This window comes from Dermochelys coriacea, chromosome 1, assembly GCF_009764565.3.
Source record: "Dermochelys coriacea isolate rDerCor1 chromosome 1, rDerCor1.pri.v4, whole genome shotgun sequence".
NCBI classification, from domain to species: domain Eukaryota; kingdom Metazoa; phylum Chordata; order Testudines; family Dermochelyidae; genus Dermochelys; species Dermochelys coriacea.
In genome coordinates, this window is record NC_050068.2 from 297487658 (window position 1) to 297515290 (window position 27633).

Here is a 27633-nt window from a genome sequence, read left to right on the forward strand (position 1 = left end):
AAAAACACAGATCTGCAAACTCACAGATGGCAGCTTATATTTATAGCTATTGTCAAAGAGACTTCACATTAATTTGGATTCCCAATGCAAGTTAAAACATTGAGCAAAGTAGCTCAATGCGGGTGCTGGCCTATGATATAGAGCAGGTCAGATTAGATGATCTGCTGGTCCCTTCTAGCCTTGAACTCTGACTCTATGACCACATGGAACAACAGATTAATGCAGGTTACCTGAACTCCAGCTGAGAGCAATATAGACTGACCTCTTCAGTTTGAAATGTTTTTGCTTAGAGTAGAAACCAAAAAGGGCTAGTCTTTCTGCTTAGAAGCAATTTACCAGTCATGGATTTGTTTATCAGAGTCTCCTTGTAACAGGTATGTGTTACCCAGGGAGCTGTAGAAGCCTATATTCTAGTCAGGAAATATATTTAGAAAACAAAGTGGAGATGGTATGGCAGAAGCACAATGTGTTGCCATAAAAAGAACCTCAGCGTTCTTGCTCTCTCACACTACTGAGGAAAGTCTTATGGAAGTGATTTAAGATATCCATTGTTTTAATGAGACATCAACTCCCTTAAATGACTAAAGCATAAAGTCTTTGAGAAAGTTCTTTGCCTGGTCTTTCAAGGAAAGAAGGCACAGTGGTGAAAAGCCAACAACAGATTGCACATATAGGCCACAAAAGCCTGGAATGCAGGAATAGCATCAAACTGATAAGAAACAGATATCAGGCTATTATCTCTTGTAGATGCTGCTGGACCTGCGAAAGTAGAACAGATGTGAATTAGTTACATTACCACCAGCACACAAAATATATTGGCTAAACAAACCTTAAAGTGAAAATCCATGTACCATCTTAATGTCTGGCCTCCTGTTCTTTTTTTCATTCAGACACTGACTAGCAACTGAATACATTTTGTCAATGGAAATGGTGTCCCAATCACTCATTTTTTCATCGACATAATCTTCAATTGTCTTTTCCTCATCTTCAATTTCTTCTTTGATACTTAACTGTAAGAGAATTTGGTAGTGTTAAAACTGTTTTGAGTAGAACAACTTTTTGAAAGGAGCAGTGAGGTTTAAACTTGTGAGTACTTTACATTTTACTGAGAGATAGGGTGGGTGAGGTAATATCTTTTATTGGATCAACTTCAGTTGGTAAAAGACACAAGCTTTAAACACGTGCATGTGTGTGCACACGTGTAGAGGACCAAAAAAAAAAAAATGCCCCAGTGGCTAAACAGCAGAGTAGGAAAGGCGGTTAGAGGCAAAAAGCCATCCATTAAAAATTGGAAATCAACTCCTAATGAGGACGATAGAAAGGAGCATAATCTCTAGCAAGTGTAAAAATATATCTAGGCAGCCAAAAAAGAATCTGAAGAGCAACTAGCAAAAAGACACAAAAACTAACAGCAATTTTTTTTTAAGTACAGCAGAAGCAGGAAGCCTACCAAACAATCAGTGGGGCCATTGGACAATCAAGGTGCGAAAGGAGCACTCAAGGAAGACAAGACCATTGTAGAGAAGCTAAATGAATTCTTTGCATCGGTCTTCACTGCAGAAGATGTGAGGGAGGTGCTCATGCCCGAGCCATTCTTTTTAGGTGACAAATCTGAGGAACTGTCCCAGATTGAGGGGTCAATAAAAGAGATTTTGGAACAAATTGATAAACTAAACAGTAATAAGTCACCAAGCCTCTTCACCCAAGAGTTCCAAAGGAAATCAAATATTAAATTGTACTACTATTAACTGTGATATGTAACCTATTGCTTAAATCAGCCTCCATACCAGATGACTTGAGGGTAGCTAATGTAATGTCAATTTTTATAAAGGGCTAAAGAGGCGATCCTGGCAATTACAGGCTGGTAAGCCTAACAGTACCAGGCAAACTGGTTGAAACTATAGTAAAGAACAAAATTACCAGACACATAGATGACCACAATATGTTGGGGAAAAGACAACACTGCTTTTGTAAAAGGAATTCATTCCTCACCAATTTATTACAATTATTTGAGGGATCAACAAGCATGTGGACAAAGGTGATACACTGTACTTGGACTTTCGCAAAGCCTTTGACAAGGTCCCACACCGACCGCTCTTAAGCAAAATAAGCAGTCATGGGATAATAGGGATGGTCCTCTTATGGATAAGTAACTGGTTAAAAGACAGGAAACAAAGGATAGGAATAAATGTATAGTATCACAATGGAAAAATGGGTAAATAGGATCTGTACTGGCACCAGTGCTGTTCAACATATTCATAAATGATCTGGAAAAAGGGGTAAAAAGTGAGGTGGCAAAGTTTGCAGACAATACAAAATTACTCAATATGGTAATGCCCAAAGCAGACTATGAAGAATTACAAAGGAATCTCCCAAAACTGGGTGACTGGGCAACTAAATGGCAGATGAAATTCAAAGCTGATAAGTGCAAAGTAATGCATATTGGAAAACATAATCCCAACTATACATACAAAATGATGGGGTCTAAATTAGTTGATACCACTCAAGAAAGAAGTCTTGGAGTCATCATGGTTATTTTTCTGAAAACATCTGCTCAATGTGCAGCAGCAGTCAAAAAAGCTAACAGAACATTAATAACCATTCGGAAAGGGATAGATAAGACAGAAAATATCATAATGCCACTATATAAAAGCATGGTATGCCCACACCTTGAATAGTGCATACTGTTCTTGTCGCTCCATTTAAAAAAAAAAAAAGATATATTTGAATTGGGCAACAAAAATGATTAGGAGTATGGAACAGCTTCCATCTGAGGAGAGATTAAAAAGACTGAGAATGTTCAGTTTGGAAAAGAGACGACTAAGGGGGGTTATGATAGAGGTCTATAAAATCATGAAAGGTGTGGAGAAAGCGAACAGGGAAGTCTTATGCGAAGGGGTAAATAACACAAGAACCAAAAGTCACTCAATGAAATTAATATGCAGCAGGTTTAAAACAAACATAAGGAAGTACTTCTTCACACAATACACAGTCAACCTGTGGAACTCATTGCCAGGGGATGTTGTGATGGCCAAAAGAATAACTGGGTTCAGAAAAGGATTACATAAGTTTGTTGTGGATAGCCATTGATGGACCTATTCGCCAAGATCATCAGGGATACAACCCCGTACTGCATCTCCCCCTGCCAGAAACTGGGTCTGGACGACAGGGGATGGATCATTCAATAATTGCCCTTTTCTGTTCACTCCCTATGAAGCATCTGGCAGTGGGGGATGTAGACACCAGGAATATGGGGTTGCATCCCTATGTTTTTTTAATACAAACTTAGTATAAGTTAATTAGTTCACTATAAATTCCATTTTAAATAGAAGTTGTAAAGCAATTTTCTGCTTTTAGATGCAACACAAGCTGTGAACTTTTAACCCAGTTAAGGCTCAACAGTCCCTTACCGAGTTCCCCAATTCTCCTGTTTGCAAAACAAAGATGTGATAGCTGCCATGAGATAACTAAATTTACCTCAGGAAATGATGAAGGCTGCATGATGGAGTGTGACTGATTCCTTTCTTTTTTTAGGAAAGGATTTATTTCTATGGAGTTGTTGAGGCCTTTTTCCCAGATGTTGATGCAATGTGTCACCTGTGGCCCAGAGGGGTAGGATAGGGCAGCTTCCTCAAAACTGGCCTTGTGTTTTTCCTATTCCTGATTCAACTCTCTCCCACTAGCTCAAGAAACAAGGGTTCCTGCATTATTCCTGAAACAGACTTTGGCATAGCAACTGGATGCACCATCAGTACCTCCCTGGGTGATAAAGCTGGGACTTCTTCAATCTGGAAACTATGGTTTATTATAAAACAATTCTGGGATGAGGAGAAAAAAAAGTCAGTACCAGTAACTGTGGCTCCCGGTTTTCATCTATTGGCGAAAGCCCCGTTATTATTTCCAGTAAAACCTACAAGAAAACCAAAAGAGGTAGCAGCTAGGAAAGCATCCAAAAACAGTTAACACACAGATAATTTGAAACAAAGGAACAAGATTTTCAGTTTATATTTATAACAGTTTCAAGTACAAGTTCCTAGGATCACAGCTTGCAAAGAGGAGCACATTTGTGGACATAACTGACTCCTGCCTCTCTCATTTCCCCATTTTTGGAAGAGCAGGTGAACTACTTGTCTTCTCTCACCCCATCCCACCTAATGAGGGTCTCCATTTTCTCCCTCTCCTGCCTAGCTGATGGGAGAAATTGGTTTGTCACCCCATTTCTATTTCCCTTCCATTTTCACCTCATGTGCAGTATGGGCATTCCCTGGAGTTCTTCCCGACCCCATATGGTGGTGTTCATTTTTCCTATTCACGCCCCCTTCCCTCCCCAGCAGGTGATAGGTGTTTTTCAGGTACTTAAACATTTTCCTTGTCTTTTTGTCCCCCAAGCTGATAGTCAGAAAGCAGGAGTTGGCAGCTCTTGTGATGCTGGATAACCTGTTCAGATTTGGGTTCACCACTTTCCTGAATACCCCTCAGGTAGAGCAAGCAGCACTAACCCTCCACTCATACTGACTTACGAGCAAGCTAGGCATGACGGGCACCAATTACTATCCTTCAGCAACATACAGCGTTCAGGTTTGGGGTTGTTTGTTTCAAAAGCAGAAAAGTAGGAGAACCAGTTCCCTGTTATAAACTGTGCTAGTGGAAACCATATTTAACATATAAATGTAAATTAAGGATTGTAAAGCTGGTATTTAAGATAATTGGAACTTAAGTTTGTGATCTTACATTGATGTTCCACACCATCAAACTCACTTTTCAGCAGAATAGCAGCCACCAATAGGAGACTCAAATGCCAGTTCTCATTAATTAGAAAGTACAACAGTTTTCTATTTGCTACTCACCACACCAAAACTGAAAATATCAGATTTGGGTGTTATCTCTCCACGCAGGGCTTCGGGTGCCATATAGGCTGCTGTTCCCACAATTCTATCAGTCATGATGGTTTGTGTGAATTTCACAGATGCCCTTGCAAGTCCAAAATCAGAAATTTTTGGCACAAATGATTCATTTAGTAAGATATTTGCACTGAAAAACAAAAATAATTTTCTCTGTAGTAGTGGAGTAACTCTGTGTTTTCTATCTCACTTTAAAAAGCATTTAAACATCTGTACCTGAACTATAATCACTATTTTAACTGATATTTGGAATCTGGAGAACTCACTGAAGTTGATGATTTACTTTAGTAAGCAAAATATAGGCAAGTGATCTTTGATGGGAATCTACCATAACTATCAAAACAAACTGCTCACTAAATAAATCAGTAACTGGCTGGCCAGCAGACTAATCCACGCACAAGCTCTCCGGGAGACTAACAGGGAGCAAAACTAAAGTACAGAAACTACTTAAAGGCTACTAATCCTGTTACATTCACATCCCAAAATTCTAGGCACAGTTTGAATACTCCTCCTTTAAGCAAAACTGTACAGCCTTGTTAATTTTAGTAAAGTTCCTGATGTAGAATCCTCCACAAAACCCTCTCGTTTCTCTAGCCTGTCCTACACAAAACACCAAAGAGCTGCTTTTGGTGCATATCCATAAGCCGACAAAAATTACTAAGGAGACAGAAGGAATACAACAATGTTTATTTTCTCCTTGAGGCATGAACATGCCAAGTTAAGGGAAGTCACGTAGGCATGTCCACATATTACCTCACCCTACTTGTGTCTCTAACATCTTGGGACCAACACAGTTACAACACCACTCCATGCATATAAGTCATTAGTGGCCTCAAAGAAAAACTGCACTCAACTAGGCTAAGCTAAATGAAAAGGAAAAATACTCATACTTTTTATTGATATAGATATATATTTTACTGTTTTTAAATTTAAATATTTTTGGCTTCTTGAACCTGAGACAGGATTGAAGAACCTCAAAACCAAGGCAGGTTTCAGAGTAGCAGCCGTGTTAGTCTGTATTCGCAAAAAGAAAAGGAGGACTTGTGGCACCTTAGAGACTAACAAATTTATTTGAGCATAAGCTTTCGTGAGCTACAGCTCACTTCATCGGATGCATTTGGTGGAAAATACAGAGGGGAGATTTATATACACACACAGAGAACATGAAACAATGGGTTTTATCATACACACTGTAAGGAGAGTGATCACTTAAGATGAGCCATCACCAGCAGTGGGGGGGGGAGGGGGGCGGGGGAGGAGGAAAACCTTTCATGGTGACAAGCAAGGTAGGCTATTTCCAGCAGTTAACAAGAATATCTGAGGAACAGTGGGGGGCGGGGTGGGGGGAGAAATAACATGGGGAAATAGTTTTACTTTGTGTAATGACTCATCCATTCCCAATCTTCATTCAAGCCTAAATTAATTGTATCCAGTTTGCAAATTAATTCCAATTCAGCAGTCTCTCATTGGAATCTGTTTTTGAAGTTTTTTTGTTGAAGGATAGCCACCCTCAGGTCTGTAATCGAGTGACCGGAGAGACTGAAGTGTTCTCCGACTGGTTTTTGAACGTTATAATTCTGGACGTCTGATTTGTGTCCATTTATTCTTTTACATAGAGACTGTTCAGTTTGACCAATGTACATGGCAGAGGGGCATTGCTGGCACATGATGGCATTTATCACATTGGTAGATGCGCAGGTGAACGAGCCTCTGATAGTGTGGCTGATGTGATTAGGCCCTATGATGATGTCCCCTGAATAGATATGTGGACAGAGCTGGCAACGGGCTTTGTTGCAAGGATAGGTTCCTGGGTTAGTGGTTCTGTTGTGTGGTGTATGGTTGCTGGTGAGTATTTGCTTCAGACTGGGGGGCTGTCTGTAAGCAAGGACTGGCCTGTCTCCCAAGATCTGTGAGAGTGATGGGTCATCCTTCAGGATAGGTTGTAGATCCTTGATGATGCATTGGAGACGTCTTAGTTGGGGGCTGAAGGTGATGGCTAGTGGCGTTCTGTTATTTTCTTTGTTGGGCCTGTCCTGTAGTAGGTGACTTCTGGGTACTCTTCTGGCTCTGTCAATCTGTTTCTTCACTTCAGCAGGTGGGTATTGTAGTTGTAAGAATGCATGATAGAGATCTTGTAGGTGTTTGTCTCTGTCTGAGGGGTTGGAGCAAATGCGGTTATATCGTAGAGCTTGGCTGTAGACAATGGATCGTGTGGTATGATCTGGATGAAAGCTAGAGGCATGTAGGTAGGAATAGCGGTCAGTAGGTTTCCGATATAGGGTGGTGTTTATGTGACCATCGCGTATTAGCACCGTAGTGTCCAGGAAGTGGATCTCTTGTGTGGACTGGTCCAGGCTGAGGTTGATGGTGGGATGGAAATTGTTGAAATCATGGTGGAATTCCTCAAGGGCTTCTTTTCCATGGGTCCAGATGATGAAGATGTCATCAATGTAGCGCAAGTAGAGTAGGGGCATTAGGAGACGAGAGCTGAGGAAGCGTTGTTCTAAGTCAGCCATAAAAATGTTGGCATACTGTGGAGCCATGCGGGTACCCATCGCAGTGCCGCTGATTTGAAGGTATACATTGTCCCAAATGTGAAATAGTTATGGGTGAGGACAAAGTCACAAAGTTCAGCCACCAGGTTAGCCGTGACATTATCAGGGATACTGTTCCTGACAGCTTGTAGTCCATCTTTGTGTGGAATGTTGGTGTAGAGGTCTTCTACATCCATAGTGGCTAGGATGGTGTTTTTAGGAAGATCACCAATGGATTGTAGTTTCCTCAGGAAGTCAGTGGTGTCTCGAAGATAGCTGGGAGTGCTGGTAACGTAGGGCCTGAAGAGGGAGTCTACATAGCCAGACAATTCTGCTGTCAGGGTGCCAATGCCTGAGATGATGGGGCGTCCAGGATTTTCAGGTTTATGAATCTTGGGTAGCAGATAGAATACCCCAGGTCGGGGTTCTAGGAGTGTGTCTGTGCAGATTTGTTCTTTTGCAGGGAGTTTCTTGAGCAAATGCTGTAGTTTCTTTTGGTAACTCTCATTGGGATCAGAGAGTAATGGCTTGTAGAAAGTGGTGTTGGAGAGCTGCCTAGTAGTCTCTTGTTCATACTCCGACTTATTCATGATGACAACAGCACCTCCTTTGTCAGCCTTTTTGATTATGATGTCAGAGTTGTTTCTGAGGCTGTGGATGGCATTGTGTTCTGCACGGCTGAGGTTATGGGGCAAGTGATGCTGCTTTTCCACAATTTCAGCCCGTGCACGTCGGCGGAAGCACTCTATGTAGAAGTCCAGTCTGCTGTTTCGACCTTCAGGAGGAGTCCACCCAGAATCCTTCTTTTTGTAGTGTTGGTAGGATGGTCTCTGTGGGTTAATATGTTGGTCAGAGGTGTGTTGGAAATATTCCTTGAGTCGGAGACGTTGAAAATAGGATTCTAGGTCACCACAGAACTGTATCATGTTCGTGGGGGTGGAGGGGCAAAAGGAGAGGCCCTGAGATAGGACAGATTCTTCTGCCGTTGCCAACTCTGTCCACATATCTATTCAGGGGACACCATCATAGGGCCTAATCACATCAGCCACACTATCAGAGGCTCGTTCACCTGCGCATCTACCAATGTGATATATGCCATCATGTGCCAGCAATGCCCCTCTGCCATGTAAATTGGTCAAACTGGACAGTCTCTACGTAAAAGAATAAATGGACACAAATCAGACATCAAGAATTATAACGTTCAAAAACCAGTCGGAGAGCACTTCAATCTCTCCGGTCACTCAATTACAGACCCGAGGGTGGCTATCCTTCAACAAAAAAACTTCAAAAACAGACTCCAACGAGGGACTGCTGAATTGGAATTAATTTGCAAACTGGATACAATTAACTTAGGCTTGAATAGAGACTGGGAATGGATGAGTCATTACACAACGTAAAACTATTTCCCCATGTTATTTCTCCCCCCACCCCGCCCCCCACTGTTCCTCAGATATTCTTGTTAACTGCTGGAAATAGCCTACCTTGCTTGTCACCATGAAAGGTTTTCCTCCTTCCCCCCGGCCCCCGCTGCTGGTGATGGCTCATCTTAAGTGATCACTCTCCTTACAGTGTGTATGATAAAACCCATTGTTTCATGTTCTCTGTGTGTGTGTATATAAATCTCCCCTCTGTATTTTCCACCAAATGCATCCGATGAAGTGAGCTGTAGCTCACGAAAGCATATGCTCATATAAATTTGTTAGTCTCTAAGGTGCCACAAGTACTCCTTTTCTTTTTGCGAAAACCAAGGCAGTATCTCTCCATTTTATGAACATGCTACTGGAACCGTAAGATATCCATAGGAGACATCTCAAATAAACAAAGCCTATTAGAAACATTATCTCCAACCTCTCAGTTTTACTCTTAGAACCTTCTAAGCAAAATGTTTAAGCACAACCATCACTTATGAAAGATTACTAGCTGCCTTAATCTTAAACAATAGACCAGCTATAAAAGGATCCCTAATATACGATCATAGCAACAGGCCAAACACTAACCAAGCGTCCATCCACCAATGAGTGATGCACATAACTCCCTAATAGGCCAGTGGGAACACCATATGTGAAAAAACCCACAACTTTTTAAGTCAGTCATGGTTTCTTCTCAGCTTGAGAAGGCAAGCAGCTTGTAAGAGAGACCATAATTTGATATGCTTTACAGAGCAGAATGGAAGCAAGTTCTATTGTGATTGTGTCCAACTACAAAAGACCAACCCACTTTTTTCCTGCATACAACACAATCAAGAATTAAGAGCAACAATGAAAACAATTCAGTGATGGCTTCCCAAATCTGCAGAGACCCCATCCTCGTGCCTCTGTTAATATTCAGTTTCCCCAAACTGCAGCAATATAAAGACTGACCAGAATCTTGTTTGATTTCTCCACAGCTATTCATTACACCCATGAACATAGAAATTATAACAAGAATTGCCTTGTTTAGTGCTCTTTCTGCTTGGAAAAACTATCAGTGGTAGCAGTCAGACTCTCTCATTGAGCTATTCACTCTGGAAAAAGACAAAAAACAGAGTCCAGGCCGGGGAGGAAAGGAGGACAAAGTGGTACAAAGGGAGAACGCCTCCCTCTCACAGAGGTCAGGAGACGAGAGGTGGGGTAAAGTAGAAGACACTCTGTTCCCCAGAAATTCCAGCTACTGGGAATTGAGCAGAGGGGCGGTTCTGACACAGAGTCAAAGCAGCCAGGAGCCTTTGGGGTGGGAGGTGGAGTAAGAATACTCCCTTTTTCCAGCACCCAGAGAGGACTGCAGGGTTGAGGTAAACTGGACTCAGCAGGAGTGTTGCAGGAGACAGGACGTTCTTCAGGACCTTCTGCATGACAATATCCTACAGTTCAGCCAGTCACAATCCTTCTCAAGGTCTAAGATGCTTGTCCCTGAGGGATGTGGCTTGATTCCTTCCCAGGCATTTCTTGAAATAGCTGAACTGCTTTGCTACTCTGAAAAACGCTACACAAAAATTTAGCTCTAAGAGCTGGATATAGCAGAAATTACTTTGGGGATAACAAGTAAGTGGAAGAGTCCACTTCCTTTGTACACCATTGGCATGCAAACTTGATTAAAGCCAGTCTCCATTACAGAAGTTTTTTTAATTAAAAATAGCAATAATTCAAAGGAGGCACTCAGATAAAATGCTCCAAAAAAGAGGTTTTTCAACTGAAAAACCCCCATCGAAGCTGTCATGGTGCAGCACTACTAAAGTGGCATGTGTAGTGACCAGCAAACGCTCTTACACTGGTTGCAGTTAGATTAGTTGCAGTTAGACAAGAACTGACTTTTGGATACACTCAGGGATCACACATCGTCTGTTCTGCGGTGGCAGCTCATGCCACCTTAACAGGAGCAATGTTTTAGAACTCTAGCAATGGAAATTCTCATCTGGTCACGTCTTTGCAGCACAGACCCAAAAATAGTATGATAGGACTCTTTCACAGGAAAAGTTCATGTCCTTGAGTAATTTTTGAAGTGATGTTTTTCAGGTCTGTGCAGTCTCACTAAGATTTCTTTTGTGGAGGAAAGATGAAACAGACTTTGGAAAGAGACACCATACTCAAAAGGGAGAAAGTATGCACACACAATGCAAGCATTAGGCATAAAACAAAATCCAGAAAGACTGCATAACGAAGAGTAAGTTGCAAAGCCACTACGATACTTTGGAAAATGTGAAAAGATTTGGGGGTCAATTACTTTGCATAAAATTGTTCTATATACACAGAGATGTTCTGATATTCTCATAGGTAAATCACTACATAAATAAAGTTGTCTTTAAAATGACTGACGAACAGGCCTTAATATCGTAGGTAAACAGTCCTGATACAGAAAAATAGAAAACATTGTGATAAGAATTCTATCAAAGTGGTGTTTGTAAGAGCTAGGTAACCCTGGCAAAGAGGACATACATCACTTATCTCCTAGTCCATTCTCTTCTCTACTCTCTCTAAAATGTACTCTGTGAAAAATCTGTGGGCATTATTGAGAGTTAGCAGCTTTTACCTTTTAACATCTCTGTGAATATGATTGTTTTCATGTAAAAAGCTGATGCCATTTGCTGTACCTTGAGCAATGTTACACCTTGTACTCCAAGGAATTGGTGCAGTGTCATCCTTAAGAGAAAAAAGTGGGGGGAGGGGGAGGGAAAAAGTGAAAATACATCAATATATGTATTTAATTTACAAATATGTGTCCCAAAAGAGGAGGTAGATCTATGTAGGACTAGTTAGCACATGTTCCTTTATTCACCACATCAGTTTCCGCTCTCCACCCAAAAAAAAAAAAAAAAGTGCTTGTAATGGTAACTGGTAAGTCTGAGGTCTGATCTATGTTTACCATTTAGGTAGACATGTCTACAGTGCTCGGGGTGTGAAAAAAACCCAGAGTCCCACAGCTATGCCTACCTCACCCCTGTATAGACATAGCTAGCTCAATGGAAGAATGCTTGTGTCAGCTTAACTACTCAGGGAGGTGGTGTTCCTCCAGTGAGAGAAAAATCCCTTCCGTCACTGTAGGCTGCATCTACACTATGGTGCTGGAGCTGTGCTGCTATAGTCCCTGTAGTGCAGACATGGTCTGATTTCTGATCCAGGAACATTTCTATTCCTGAAAGGGAAACAACAATCAATCAGATACAATCAAAAGTGTCTGCAACATATTAGAAGACAGATGAAGGCCTCCTAATGCTGCATTAAACTTTTGAGTAGAAGTACAGAGGCCTGATCCCAAGTCAATGGAAAGACTTGAAATCAATGGGAGTTAGGTATTTAGTGGGATTTTCAAAAATGCCTAGGTGCTCATCTGCATCTTAAGGCACCTAAATACATTTTAGAATGTGGCCCCTAGTGACTAAGACACTTGTGTATCATTAAAATGGGGGTGGGGAGGAAACATGAAAAAAGTAAGAGATTAGATGTTCATTTTGCTTCTGTCTCATTTTGGGTCTAAAACAGGAAGATTACATGGAGTTTAGTAAAGAGACTATAGTCTATAAAAAGTTGGTTTCAGCAACTCATGAATAAACATTTAAAAAGCTTGCCTCTGCAATCTCAAAAGACTGATGATCTTTAAAACAGAAGACATAGAAATATTATTTATATCACTGGTACAGCTATCACCACTCCACTTGAGGCCAATTAATTTCTGTGCTAAACGGGTAGCAGACACTTTAGATTTTAACCATCCCTTGTGATTCCCTCAGTACCGACAGAACACAGCAAGCCCCTACAAACAATTCTATATGATAGATCAAGATCCAAACTCCAGAGAGTAGGTTTTGGATGCCAAATAAATTTGAGGAGACATTGTTTATCATTAGGTTGTTAACACTTCTTCCTGATCTCTCAAGTGACCTACGGAAGAGGAAACATTTTAGGATAATTAAAGACCTGACTTTGTAATTAGGGCAAACTCATTTGGATGTATTAAAATCTGAAGTGATAATAACCTGATATGTTTCATTTCTCTTGCACTGCTTTCAACATTGGTCTGACAGTTTTAGCTGCTTTCAGTAGGTCATTTTAAAGACTAATAAATGTTTCTCTCTTTCTTCACATGTGTAGCAATATATAGATTTGTCAGGTTACATTTCCTCTTCCCACCCCTTTTAATTTTAAGAACTGCATTAGGTTTGTTTCAAAACTTGCTCTTTATTGCTTTGATTTTACCTACATACCGGCAATCACCAAATTGCAAAATGAAGAGCTAACTACATCGGCAACAATTACATCCTATATTTTATTTCAGCCTCAGCAGTCGCAACATCACATCTACACAACCAAAGCAAAATGTTCCAGTCAATAAACATCTTTATGAACATGAATGACAAAGTGAAAAGCTAATGTAAAAGCTAATCCTTCAATAAGTGATTGCAAACATACAATTTACCAGCACAAGATTTTCATTTTAGTTCATGACACTAATTAGGCTGGGAGAATGGGGACATTTAACTCCCCCCCCATCCGTACCCAGTCAGCCACCTAGGGAAGAGGATTGGCATGAATTCCCCTTTCTCCAGCTCAGCTCAGCCTAGGCTCTGTGTAGTGAAGGGGATGAGCCAAGAAAGCAGTGCCAAGTACCCATGGAAATTCTTGAAAGTCAGCAAGCATAATAAATATTCTGACAACCACCCGTTTCCCCCCACTAGTCATTGGATGGAGAAGCCTTGGGGACATAATAGGGAATAAGCTTGCTCTCTCTCCCTTACATGCAAGGGCCTGGCCTATTTCTGCCTCCCCTTCGGACTAGGAGTGCTCTGCACAGCTTCCTCTTTCCCTAGTGCTGATTCCTGAGGTTACAAATAGCAAAAGATTTTCACACACACCTCTTCCAAAGAAAAATGCTTGTCTACAAACCAACTTGCATCAGTTTAAAGTGTTTTTTTAGTTGTTTTAAAACAGATTTATTTACACCAGCACAAGTTTGTACACCAAGACACTTAAGACTTGTCTGCACCCAGATGTTGCATTCGTTTTAAGTTAGTTTTTAATATGATTTTACTAAACTGATACAAATGTAAGTGGACACTCTTATAGTGGGTTAACCCTGGTTTATAATGGCTTAGTTTGGGGCTTGCACCAGTTTTAACTAAATTTGTTTAAAGTTACACCTTTAATAAAAACAGTGAGATTGTGTTTTACACTAGACCTTATTTCAGTTTAGCTTGATCAGTTTTCTACAGGATTAAGCTAAACTGAAATAAGTTTCTCTTAAACCAAAATAAAAAATATCTATAAGCAGCCTTGCTGGTTTAACTAAATCTGTTTTTTTAAAAACCCCAACAAAACCTTTTCTGAAACTGGTGCAAGTCTGTGTGTAGACTAGACTGGCATTTAAAGTCTTAACACGGACATAGTGGTTAGCTTGCTTATTTCATGGGTACATGTAAGGTCCATTTAAAAGTTACATTATAGTTTTTCTTAAATGATTGTATTTTCTTAGACAATTGTTTCCCTCGAAACTATTGCAAAAGAAACCAGTCACCAAAATCAGAAAGATGTGATCTTTCAGGTCTCTTTTCCTGAAAAGGAAGTTCTTGAGATGAATGTGTATACTGTCACTTTATAATCTTTGAACAACTAGTTTTATTACTAATCCACTATGTTTTGTTGTTGAAGTCTTCTAAACGGGCAATACTAGATTATGGTTAGAAGGAAGCTATGCTCATTTGGCTCAGCACCGTACCAGGAAGCCACATGAAGTAAGAAGAGTTTCTTCTCCTGTTCATACTGTAAGTTACATGTGTAAATCAAACTGACATTTCTGTGCCAGGGAACATTTTCTCCCTCATGTAGGTAGCTGCACACTTGCCAAACACTGATGGATTTATTAGTTAGTTACTAGGAGGCTCAAGCCTCCAGGATAAGTTACTTCCCTACATTAAAAGGAAGAATTTTACTTACAGAAAATATTTATTTCTTAAATACAGACAATATTTATTGCTTAAATGCTACTCTTCTGCTTGCTAAGCCTGGTTTACTGTTTTTGACACTGACTCCCATGCTCTGGAAGTTTCAACTGATGATACAAGGACAGAGACTAGAGCAAGAAACACTTATGCCTGACAAAAATGGTTACAATGGACAGGGTGGGAAGACCGCAACTTATCACAAAAGATAATAGATTGCTCTATGAACGATGCCATTTAAAAATCAAACAAAGAACTCTGGCACTCACTGATAAACTTACAGGTTTTTAAACATTTCACAAAACTTTTAGACTTTTTTCAGTCTCTCAGGGAGCTGCCATTTTTCAGACAGGTTGTTAAGGACAATGGTCTAGCTTGTTCTAATTAATTAATATTATATCTGATCTCCTAATAAGTTAATATGTTTGTATAAAATGTTAACTGTATGTGCCTTCCAGCTGGAAGTAGAATATCATAGCTTGACCACTTCAAATCCATCAGTGTCTCAAGGACATTAGAATAAACTTCTAGTCATTGACAGAAGTAGAAGACAAAATTAGAAAAGTAATAATAAATCTCACTTACCAGACAAGCCAGTCTGTCAAGCAATGAACCATTGGGCATGTATTCGTAAACCAGACAGGGCTGATCACCATCACCTGAGAAACCAAGCAGTTCTACTAGGTTCTCATGTTGACACCTGTGTCAAAAGAGAAACCTTCATAATTAGTTCTGCTGCATGTTACTTCTGACATTTAGAAAAAAAAGTTTAGTCCTGTTAGTGGTTTGGTGTGGATTATTGATTAGTAAGACATCATATAACTCAGCTCAATTAGTTTATTAATCAAAGGTAGATCAGCATAGCCAGAGAGGTTCATACATTATCAATCTCTGGGAAACAAAGTTGTAGCAGTTCAGTCCATCTCAAAGTGAGAATTTAATTTGACCTATAGTTATAGTCCACTTGTTTATGACAAGTAGAAGATTAATATACCTTACTCTCCTTTTTTTAATCTAGCTTCATAACTATTTTTCAGGGTGCAAAGACGTGTACCAACCATATGCAACAACATTCCAGATGCTGGTAGACCAGAGGTGGGCAAACTACGGCCCGTAGGCCACATCCGGCCCACGGGACCCTCCTCGTCTGGCCCCTGAGCCCCGGCCCCTCCCCGCTGTTCCCCCACCCCTGCAGCCTCAGCGTGCTGCGCCACCAGCGCAACACTCTGGGCAGCCAGGCAGCGCAGTTGCAGAGTCACAGCCCGACCCAGTGCTCTGTGCTGTGTGGTAGAAGGGCAGGGAGCAGGGGAGAGGGGGTTGGACAGATGGTAGGGGAGTTCGGGGTGGTGGTCGGGGGCAGGGGTGTGGATAGGGGTCAGGGCGGTCAGAGGGCGGGGAATAGGGGGGTTGGATGGGGCAGGGGTCCCGGAGGGATAGTCAGAATGAGGGGGGGGTTGGATGGGGTGCAGGGGGAAGTCAGGGGTGGGGGGTCCGGAAGTGGTCAGGGGACAGGGAGCAGGAGGTGGTGGATGTGGCAGGAGTCCTGGGGGCCCTGACAGGGAATGGAGGAGGGGGTTGATGGGGTAGGAGTCCTGGGGGGGCCATCAGGGGACAAGGGGGTTGAATGGGGCAGGAGTCCCGGAGGGGTAGTCAGGAATGAGAGGGGGGGTTGGATGGGGTGGCAGGGGCAGTCAGGGATGGGGGGGTCTGGAGGTGGTCGGGGACGGGGTGGTGGATGGGGCAGGAGTCCCGGGGGGGCAGTTAGGGGGCAAGAAGCGGGGGTGGAGGGGTTGGATAGGAGGCGGGGGCTGGGCCACGCCTGGCTGTTTGAGAAGACAGCTTCCCCTAACCAGCCCTCCATACAATTTTGGAAACCCAACGTGGCCCTCAGGCCAAAAAGTTTGCCCGCCCCTGTAGTAGACTATAGAATACAAGTTGCATGGAGAGACATTACTGTTTTGTGCTAATGGTACCCAATACAATTTATATACAACATTCCTTAACAGAACATACATCTTATTTCCGACAGACTCCACACATACGGAGAACAAACATTGGAACAGTTTAGCTATTAGTAAATTTCTACAATAAAGCTTAGCATGATTACAAAGCATTTTAGGAATTCAGTTCATAGTTTTACAACTTAGCCTAAATGCAAAGCATTTTGGAAATACATGACACTGGCTAACAGCCCGCAAACCTGCAAACTCAATGGCACTAAAAACTGTGTAGAGTTAATCATAAGCCTAAACCTTTATCTTGAGCAGAAAAGATCCACAATAGTTTTACAATGTTTTCACTTAACAGTTTCCAAACTATCCCATGCAAAACTACAGCAAGGAAACCCTAAGGCAGCATGCTAACAAGGAGAACTCTGCAAATGTAGGTACTCTATACCTACAGTTATGCTAAATTTGCATGACTTAGTACCTACTTTGCCATTATTTTTATTTCTTGATCAAACTGCTGTTTCAGATCTTGAATGCTTACATCAACCATCTACAAAGAAAATATTATTTCTCCATTAATTTTGTAAGTGATATTACATACAAAACAAGTTTATTGCAAATCTTACTTACTTACTTACCTCTTTTTGTAAACCATAAAAAATTGGTTTGAAACAGCTGGCAGTACAATATGTACTATGTAACATCCTTATCACACGTCTTTGCTGACCCAGAAAGACAGTATTGATTCATATTCAGGTGGCTACTCTCACAGATGCAAACACCTCTCCCCCTCCCCTTCCTGTCTCCCCGAACCAACATCCTCCTGCAGAAACTGATGGGCAGCCCCACCCATGCCCACATGCTTGCAAGGGAATTTCCTATTTGCCACTGCACTGCTCATTGCATTTGTCCAGTCCTATATAACAGGATGTTTTTCTCTTGTATTCACGTCAATGGGGAGGAAGGTTGGTCTTGTGGCTAAGGCACAATAGTGGAAATCAAGAGATCTGGGCCAAGATTTAACAAGAAGAAAAAAAAAATCAGATGCCTAAAGTAAGGCTCCTAAAATCCATGTTTAAGCACCTAAACCAAGAACCTTTTGCAGTCAATGGAAATTAGTTGGTGCTCAGCACTTGGAGGCGAGGGGGATCAAACCACTTCCTTAGTCCACATTTAGGCACACATTTTAAAGTCATGGAACTGGATCCTATTCTTGGCACTACCAGAGATTTCCTTTGTGACCTTACAGAATAAGAGTTCAAGGCCAGAAGCAATCATCAGATCATCTAGTCTGACCTCCTGCATATCAGGCCATTAAACCCCATTCAGTTATCCCTGTTTTAAGCCTAATCAAAACATTACAGCCCTCAGGAAATTAAACTACTGTGTACCACAGGCAGAGAATAGGAGGGAATCAATGCACTAATGCCAGAGGCCCCTTCGATGGCAGAGAATTGATTTGGTAAAATATAACTGGATGATCCGAGCAAGCAATCCCTACCTATGACACAGCAAAAAACCCATGGCCCTTGCCAATCTGACCTGGTGGAAAATTACTTCCTAATCCCAAAAATAGCTACCAGTTTGATCCTGAGCATGTGAGCAAGACACACCAGCCAAGCATCTGAGAAAGAATCTCTGTATTGCCATGGAGAACTGGCCCACTGCATACCATGTCCTATATCCAGCTGTGGCTGTTTCTGTTTCAGAGGAAGAAGAAAAGAAAACCCAGAATACAGTGGGGAGAGAAGTTCCCTTCCTGACTCCCTGCAGGTGACCAGCTGAAACCCTGAAGCATGAGATTTAGGGAACATAAAACACAGGACTGGAAGGAACCCCATGTACCACTGAACTCAGCCCCTTGCCTCGGCAGGTAAGCCCATCGTACCGTCTCACTCTTAAATGTATCAAGTTCTAACTAATTAGGTTGTTTGCCCTCACTAGTAATATTGGGAGGCTATTCTAGAACCTTACTCCTCTGATGGTTAGAAAACCTTCTAATTTCTAGCCTAAATGTATTCATAGCCAGTTTATACCAATTGTTCTTTTGACAACTTTTTCCTGTAAGTTAAATAGTTCTTCTCCCTCCCTGGTTTTTACCCCCTTGACTAAATAACTTGGCTTCTCTGCAACAGGGAACTTTCTCAGAGGGTCAATGAAGGATGTTCTCTCCATTTCCCCCTTCCGGATGTTTACAGCGTGACATTTATGAAATAAAATTTTGCCACTACTTGTGATGGAATCATTGACACTATATAGTCATTCTTTATCATTGTTACACAGTATTCTCTTGTCCTTTGAAATGCTGATTAGAATGACAGAATTTCTTTAGGGTCTTCCACACAGAACTTGCAACAGTCCCCTTAGTAACCAAAAAAAAAGTAGCTATGTAGACTTCTCTCCCTCTTAAATTTTCAAATCCTCTACAGCCAAGATGGTGGTCTTGACACTGAGCCTGAGGGCTGCAGAAGTAGGCTCCCATTGTTCAGTTTACCATGAGCTACAAGACTGTGCCCTTGGAAAGAGAAATTTGGGCTCCTAAACAAAATTCCGGCAACTGAACCTTAATTTAAGGTATTTTACTCAGTGTTTCAAGATATAGCAGCACAATAATGCAGATAAAAGCTTATCTTTTTCACTTCTAATTTGAGACGAGCTACATTCTCCTCCAAAAACAAACATGTTAGTTACACTGTCCCTCTGAATACCCATGAATGACAATGTCAATTAATTTAAAAGCTAAAAACAGAACAGTATGTAATAACCAATATTTTTCAAGAATTGAAAAGATTCTTTCCTTAGTAATTCTATCCTTTCCCATTTAGAAAATGTTATTTTTTTTACTGTGTGGTTTTTAATGGAACTTGAAAATGAGATATCACAGCATTATTATTTACTTCCTTGATTATAAGATAACTGGATCTAGGATGTCAGCATAGAAGCTAGATCACCTGTTTTTCCTCTAATTGCAATACTGTGCTTAATAATACAAAAGTAAATATTTATACTTAGCCAGCAAGTTTATAATAGATAAAAGTCAAAATATTAATGTCATGTATATTTAACTTGTGGGGTCACTCACCCAATGAGGCAGAGAGCTTAAAAAAAAACAAAAACAAAAAAAAACCAAAGACCAGACACATCTGAAGCACAGAATCACAGAAATCAGAATGGGAAAGACTTATAAAATCATTGCTCCAATCCTTACCAGTACTAGATTATTCCTTACAATAGTTCCTTGGCCTTTAGAAAACTCTTTTTAAAATGGAGCTTTCACGTCTTACCTTGGAAGCACCTAAGTTGAACTAGAATAAAGTTACAGAGACTACCCATTCTGAAACTTCAGAGCACAAACTGATCACCAGGCCAGGAAAAAATTAACCTCTACAATTCATCTCTGTCAGTTGCATACTATTGCATCATCTGGTATACCGCAGTAGGTGAGGAAAATTACACCATCCTCTGAAATATCTGGTATTGGCCCCTTTGGAGACAAACATCTCAGTAGATGAACCATTAACCTCTTATATAGCAAAACCTATGTTACTAAAAATCCCAACAATTGACTTACATTTTGATGAAAGAATAATACATTAAAAAAAAAAATCTGAGAAAGATTCTCACCCAACTGAATTTTCAATGATGTCAAATTCTGGAGTATCCCTGTCACTTATAATAATACTGAATATGTCCACTTAAAATACACAGTCGTAACACCATAAAGCATACAAACGCCCATACAAAATAGTTATGACAACTTACAGCAGCAAGTTTTTTCACTGCCACAATTCTGCCATTGATGTAGCCCTTGTACACAACTCCAAAGCCTCCTTCTCCCAGTTTATTACCTCCAGCCGATATAGGTCTTTCATCAAAGTTGTTTGTAACATTTTTCAACTCATGGAACCAAAAGCTGTGGAAACCTGAAACAAAAAAACATTTCACATTTAGGATGGAACTGAAAGGTCAATTTCACTCTAAGCTACAAGTGTGCGAAGTGGCTTTTGCTCTATTTAAACAGATTTCCCAGAGTACAAATAATGGCATTGTGGAGCTTTAATTTTGGATTCATTGCGAGTTTTAAGCCAGAATTGCTCTCTCTGAGCAGACACCAGAAAGTAAGAAAAGCAAACAAATTACAAGTGAGTTAGCTATTCTTTGATAACTTTGCTCACTACTTGCAGGTAATTTGAGTACAAATATCTTCCAGTTCCTTGTGTGGAAGAAACCAGATATACAGTCAATTCAGCTTTAAATTTTAGAACTCAGGAGACTAAAGCGTAGCCCATGAAGCAAGTACTCCAACAGTCCAACCTCATCACTAACATTGACGTAGAGCACAATGGAATTAGAAGCTTATATATCCAACACTCCACCTCAGTGGCCTTGTTAATATCAAGGTGGAGCATGCATACTGGAAGTTTAATGACCACAGGCCAAAATCCCTTTGTGCAGACAGCACAAAAACTCAACAAGGGGTAGGCGGCTTCTTACAGGGACTTGCAAAGGCATATCAAAATCTGGCCCCTTGGTTGCTATACAGTAGAACCTCAGAGTTACAAACACCAGAGTTACGAACTGACCAGTCAACAACACCCCTGATTTGGGATCAGAAGTATGCAATCAGGCAGCAGCAGAGACAAAAAAAGCAAGTACAGTACAGTACTGTTCTAAATGTAAACTATCAAAAAAATAAAGGGAAAGCTGCATTTTTCTTCTGCATAGTTAAGTTTCAAAGCTGTAGTAAGTCAATGTTCAGTTGTAAGACTTTTGAAAGGACAACCATAATGTTTTGTTCAGAGTTGCAAACATTTCAGAGTTACAAACAACCTCCATTCCTGAAGTGTTCTTAACTCTCAGGTTCTACTGTAGGTCCTTTTCACTTCTAGAACTTGGGTCAACGATGTGTGTAATGATGGAAGGCAGTAGCTGAAGCTGCATTTAATTCTACCAAAGTACATACCTGTGTCACTAAGTTGCAGACTGTTGTTCTCTTGAGGTAAGCAGGAAGGAGCTGAAGGTTGTCCCTCACTCTGAGCTAAAGGAGGTGTTGCAGATATTACTGTTTTTTCCTGTACAGGCACTTGTTTTTCATGTATAGGCATAGTTTCTTGTGAAGAAAGAGGTACCATAACATCATCTGCCCCCCTAACAGCATCTGCAAATGAAATTAAAAATATATCAAAGAGTGCTGGGAAACAGAAAATCATAGGTTACATAGCATCAGCATTTAGTAAAGGCTGATAGATATCTAAGCTTCACTAAAGGTGACATGTTCTGTATGTGTCTAAAATTTAAAAAATGTATGCCCCTTGTAATGTCCTAAACAATTACTCTTAATCTTTGTTATTAAAAAAAAATAAGTCAGGAGAGATGTAACCACCTTCAGTTATCATTTAAACAAGCTAGTCATTTCATTTCTTTTAAATAGAAAGCTACTGTGAAGTTACAAAAAATCTGTGTAAATGGAGAACGCAATATATAGATACTGTGGAGAACAGAATTACCTGGAAGCAAAAGGCTAGCTGGTGCTAGGAAGTGATTCCTGGTCAATAGCTCCACAAGATCACCAACCGTACAGTTCGATGTTCCCCAGTCATAGAGTAATTCGCAGGTGGGGCTCTTTCCCATCTTTATTAGCCCTTCAAATCTCCTTAAAAGACAAATTAAAACCAAATTACTTTTTTAAATAAGAAGTGACCTGCAAAGACCTGGAGGGTGGCCGGGGGGGGGGAAGGAGGAGGGTGATAGGTTTGCACCCTTTCTGTGTTTCTTCATGGCATAGGCAGGAGACCTGAAAAGGTTTTATTAAAAAAAAAAAAAAAAAGTTTTCTTCTGTTTATTCCTAATATTTTAATGGTAGAAAAATAAATCTGTTTTTCCTGTTTTTGCTAGAGGGTCCTGCTGGAAGACCCAGGTAAGTGGACTGGGTGCCTTCTCAGACCTCAAATGAAGGGGCATGGGTGTTGAATATTTAGCAAAAAGAATATTTCTTCCACCTGTTTGTTAGGTGTTCCAATTAAGAAGCTGTTAAGAAATTTTAGACAGCTTGACTAAATCCCTCAGGTAGGTTTCACTTCCTTGGTATTCATCATATCGTACAACTAGTTCTTCAGTTATTCATAAAGTCTTCCAGAAAATGCAGGGTAACAAGACCTAATGTAAATAACAACAAAGAACACACATGCAGAAACAAAAATCTCTTTCATCAGAAAGATCACAATCCCAATTTTAAAAAACATCTGTGCAGATCACTTGCAGCATTCTTCCAAATACACACAATATTGCTGCATATGTGAATAACTACATGGTGTGTTATCAAAATAAAAATAATTCTTATAATTTTTGTTCCATTTTGACTTTGAGTTTGCCTGGACTATTTAACTTGAAAGGGACAGAAACTTAATGAAACTTGAACCTAACTAAATGTCGTCACCACTTTACTATTATTACAGAAAGGCTATTGAGGCTTTAGTGTTAAAAGGGTACTAAAAATACATAACAATTGGGCTTAATAATTTACCCTAATTGTAAGCTCAACTGTAAAAAAATTATATGAAAGTTTATAAGATTGTACAATAACCTATAATAATAAATATTGTTGGGAAAAGGTATGAAAAGGAGACAAAACAACTACATTAATCCAAATAAAAAGGCCTGCTGATATGGTTCAAGGGCTATGTTAAAATCATGCTTTGTAAAAAGAAGAAGATATGGAACCAGAAATTAAGGAACCAAAGTTGTTGGACATTAGACTCAGCTGGTAGACAAAATAATGAGGGGATGGGCAATTCCACCCCTCACTCCCTTTTGGGGTCCTTAAAGAAAGAGACTTTAAATGAATAACTCAAGTAAGAGACTAAACAATCAGTTTTTAAAATAAAGTAAAATGGCTAATAGCCAGTGATAGACCTATCCTCCATGAATAAGGATAAGATTTTGTCATGGAGCTCATGGAGTCCATGACTTTCAGAGACTTCCATGATATTTTTTGCTTCAGCTTCATCCCTGTAGCTCTGAGCCGATGTGGGGCCCCAGCAGCTGTCAGCAGCTGCCACAGACAGCAGGGGCAGGAGCTGTAAGTCCCTCCCCTTATTTTTGTAAAAGACAAAGACAGGTCACAGGTTTCCATGAATTTTTGTTTATTGCCCACGATATGTCTGTGACTTTTACTAAAAATAACCATGACAAAATCTTAATCTTATCCATGAATTTATCTATTTCTTTATTGAACCCAGCTATACTTTTGGCCTTCAAAACAACTCATGGCAATGATTTCCACAGACTAAACGTGTGTTGTGTGAAGAAGTACTTCCTTTGGTTTGTTTTAAATCTGTTGCCTATTAACTTCATCAGCTGACCCCTAGTTTTCTTGTGTTATGTGAAGGTGTCAGGGTTCGTTCCCCACTCTGAACTCTAGGGTACAGATGTGGGGACCCGCATGAAAGACCCCCTAAGCTTATTCTTACCAGTTTAGGTAAAAACTTCCCCAAGGCACAAACTTTGCCTTGGCCTTGAACAGTATGCTGCCCCCACTAAGCGTTTTAAACAAAGAACAGGGAAAGAGACCACTTGGAGACATCTTTCCCCAAAATATCCCCCCAAGCCCGATACCCCCTTTCCTGGGGAAGGCTTGATAATAATCCTCACCAATTTGTACAGGTGAACACAGACCCAAACCCTTGGATCTTAAGAACAATGAAAAATCAGTCAGGTTCTTAAAAGAAGAATTTTAATTAAAGAAAGGGTAAAAGTATCACCTCTGTAAAATCAGGATGGAAAATACTTTACAGGGTAAATCAGATTCAAAACACAGAGGATCCCCCTCTGGGCAAAACCTTAAAGTTACAGAAAGCATGAATAAACCTCCCTCTTAACACAGGGAAAATTCACATAAAACAAAAGAAACTAATCCGCCTTGCTTGGCTTACTTGGTTTACCTATACTGGTTGCAATATTGGAGACTTGGATTAGGATGGGTTGGAGAAAATGGGAGTTCTGTCTGGCCTCTCTCAGTCCCAAGAGAGAACTAACACATAAACAAAGAGCACAAACAAAAGCCTCCCTGCAAGATATTTGAAAGTATCTTGACAGGTTTCAGAGTAGCTGCTGTGTTAGTCTGTATTCGCAAAAAGAAAAGGAGTACTTATGGCACCTTAGAGACTAACAAATTTATTTGAGCATAAGCTTTCGTGAGCTACAGCTCACTTCATCAGATGCATTCCGATGAAGTGAGCTGTAGCTCACGAAAGCTTATGCTCAAATAAATTTGTTAGTCTCTAAGGTGCCACAAGTACTCCTTTTCTTTTTTTGAAAGTATCCTGTTCCCTTATTGGTCCTTTGGGTCAGGTGCCAGCCAGGTTAGCTGAGTTTCTTAACTCTTTACAGGTAACAGGAGTTGCCTCTGGTCAGGAGAGATTTTATAGCACTGTATACAGAAAGGTGGTTACCCTTCCCTTTATATTTATGACAGAAGGGGTAAATAACATTTCCCTATTCACTTTCACCACACAGTCATGATTTTATAGTCATCTGTCATATCCCCCTTAGTCGTCTCTTTTCTAAGCTGAACAGTCCCAGTCTTTTAAATCTCTCCTCATATGGAAATTGTTACAAGTCACAGGAATGAGGAAGTAGCATTTGATTAAAAACAACGAATCTATTTTCTCATGACTTTTATACAATACCTTATATGCATTTGGTTGTATCTCTTTTCACCAGAAGGGTCTTTTATATCTACTGCTAGCTTCTTCCATCCTTCTTGTGGATCAATGAAATCAGCCAGTTGCATCATGAGTTTATAGCCAATGCAGCGCACGTATGTTGAAGGAGTTATGGATTTGCTCATCTTCCTAACAAATGCATTGCATCCTTTTAATACAGGTTCGTAATTAAAACCATAATTGGCATAAGGCCTAAGACTCAGTTATCTCGTTTTCATTCACTGGTTTTTAATCACACCATCGCCTGCTTTCATCCCCTTGATTCTTGCCGCTACTCTTTCCCCTCTTTCTTCTACTTCCCCCGCGTTAACATTGATATTGTGGCACTAGAAGTCAACTAGGCCAGAGCTCCACTGCGTTAGGTGCTATATAAACATGTGGAGTCTTCCATTTATGTCCCTCTCCAAGTCCCCCCCCCCCAGCTCCCCTTCCTCTCAGCTCCACATCACGCCTTCTGCCCCAAAACAGGTTTTACAAGTGGTACATACCCAACGTACTTCACCCTGTGACCTTATTGATTACCCCCGCCCGCCCGGCCGCCCGCCGTCAGGTTTGCGGGGCCGTAGTGTCTTGAATGGGGCCCGGCTCCCGCGCGCGCACGCACGCACGCACGCGCCCCCCCGCCCCAGAGAAGGGAGCACTGTCCGCCTGCCACGGGACTCACAGCGAGCGCAGATGAGGCTGGATCCCCGGGCCTCAGGCTCTGAACTCGCGGGGGCAGGAAGCACGTGGTCTGGGTACCTCGTACCGCGCCGCCGCTAGGGCGGGGCGAGCGCCGGCGGGGGCGCAAAAATGGGGCGGCGCGGGATCGGGCCCAGGGGCGTCCGGCCGCAGCCCGGGGCGCTCGTGCCCCGCCCCCGCAGCGTCGCGGGCCCAGTGTCCCGGGCGGAGCAGGCGCGGCCGGCGCTAGGACCGCAGCGGCAGAGCGCTGAGCGCCCCGGCTGGGGGGCAGGGCAGAAGGCGGAAGGGCCGCGCGCCGGAGGTAGGAAGTGGCTGCACCAAGTGCGTGGAAGGCGGGGGGCAGCGGGGTAGTTGGGGAGAAGGGGGGGTGGGGGCGACTGATACCTGCATGCTCTCAAGCGAGGTTAAAAGCTGCGAGTATTGAGGGCTGCACATTTTAATGTAACGTTTTGATCAGCGCAGGGCTGTTTATTTGTCTCAGACAAAGGAAAATGTCGCCCAGAGCCAGCCCAGTAAAAAGGCTCTTGCTTTGGTCAGGTGCAGGGCTGCTGTGAATGAACCTGTTAAGCACACCCAGGATAACAGAAATCTAGTGCAACAGATGTAAGAAGCAAGGAGTAAATGCAACAACCGTGGTTTGTTCTGTGTCGGCCTCTTGCTGTGCTGCTCTTTCATAGGCCATTCCCCCATTCCTGTCTTTACTGTGCTTCTGATTTAGATTGATTTTGTAAGCTCCTCACGGCTGCACTCCTGTATTTATCTACCTATAAATACTCAGCTCTTACATCACATGTTTCACTGAAAGCTCTCAAAGCACTTTACAAACATACATAAGTGTAATTACATATGAGGAAACTGAGGCACAGAGAGTTTAAGACCAAGATTATATGGTGGGTCAGTGACAAAACCAGGACTGAGCTCATCGCTCCTGACTCCTAGACCAATGCCCAATCTGTGCAGCCATACTGCCTATTCTATGCATCTTAATAAACAAGTCTGCACTCTTGATGTCCCTCAAACCCCAGTCCCCTCTCCACTCACATTGGACAATTGCAAATTCATTGTTTCACAATTCACAATGTTTGTAAATCACAGACTCTGGAGATTAAAAAGACCAGTTAAACCATCTAGTCCTTCTCCCTGCCAACACAGCATTGTGCCCATTTGTGCATTTATTACTATTTGGTCCAGGCAGATTTTAAGTGTGTCAAGCAATAGGGCTTCCACTGCTTCTCTCAGGAGCTCTCACTGAGGACATAAAGAGCTATGTTAAATTGTTCTGCAGCATCGATCCAAAGCATTACAGCTTATAATAACACTTTGCTGTTAGATTGCATTTTCTAGCTCTCAAAGGGTCGGATCCACAAAGTAGGTATCTAAGCTGTAGGGATGTAAAATATTAGCATTAGTCTTACCTGTTAACCTGCCTTAACCGTT

At 41.3% G+C, this 27633-nt stretch overlaps 2 protein-coding genes and 1 long non-coding RNA gene across 11 annotated transcripts in view; 2 read left to right on the plus strand and 1 right to left on the minus strand.

Moving 5' to 3' along the window:
• IRAK4 (interleukin 1 receptor associated kinase 4) lies at positions 1 to 26310 on the minus strand. Of its 6 annotated transcripts, none has more exons than XM_038395021.2 (12): positions 26180 to 26310; positions 25480 to 25644; positions 22300 to 22445; positions 21756 to 21950; positions 20555 to 20715; positions 17278 to 17342; positions 15429 to 15543; positions 11441 to 11550; positions 4848 to 5031; positions 3848 to 3910; positions 852 to 1010; positions 1 to 759 (listed from the first exon to the last, which is right to left on the minus strand). In XM_038395021.2, exons 2-12 carry the CDS (start codon positions 25638 to 25640, stop codon positions 727 to 729), a joined length of 1392 nt encoding a protein of 463 aa, XP_038250949.1. In that variant the 5' UTR covers positions 25641 to 25644; positions 26180 to 26310; the 3' UTR covers positions 1 to 726. The 6 variants fall into 6 exon arrangements, 5 of the variants coding, with proteins under 5 accessions (XP_038250949.1, XP_043350390.1, XP_038250960.1 ...); XM_043494455.1 differs by having other exon boundaries at positions 25480 to 25689; positions 26180 to 26277; XM_038395032.2 differs by having other exon boundaries at positions 26004 to 26185.
• On the plus strand, positions 5027 to 11391 carry LOC122456194. Its single transcript, XR_006274917.1, has 2 exons — positions 5027 to 5890; positions 9189 to 11391. It is a non-coding gene; the product is annotated as an uncharacterized LOC122456194 (long non-coding RNA).
• PUS7L (pseudouridine synthase 7 like) overlaps positions 18480 to 27633 on the plus strand; it is a 29551-nt gene continuing 20397 nt past the window's right edge. For 3 of the 4 annotated variants that reach the window (XR_006274908.1, XM_038394992.2, XM_038395010.2), the window contains exon 1: positions 26308 to 26497. Coding sequence is in view for 2 of the 4 variants with exons in the window: in XM_038394992.2 (XP_038250920.1) it covers positions 26308 to 26497 (190 nt within the window). In the remaining 2 variants the exon portion in view is untranslated. Of the gene's footprint in view, positions 18666 to 26307; positions 26498 to 27633 lie in introns of those variants that run through there. The other variant, XM_043494438.1, reaches the window with a different exon arrangement.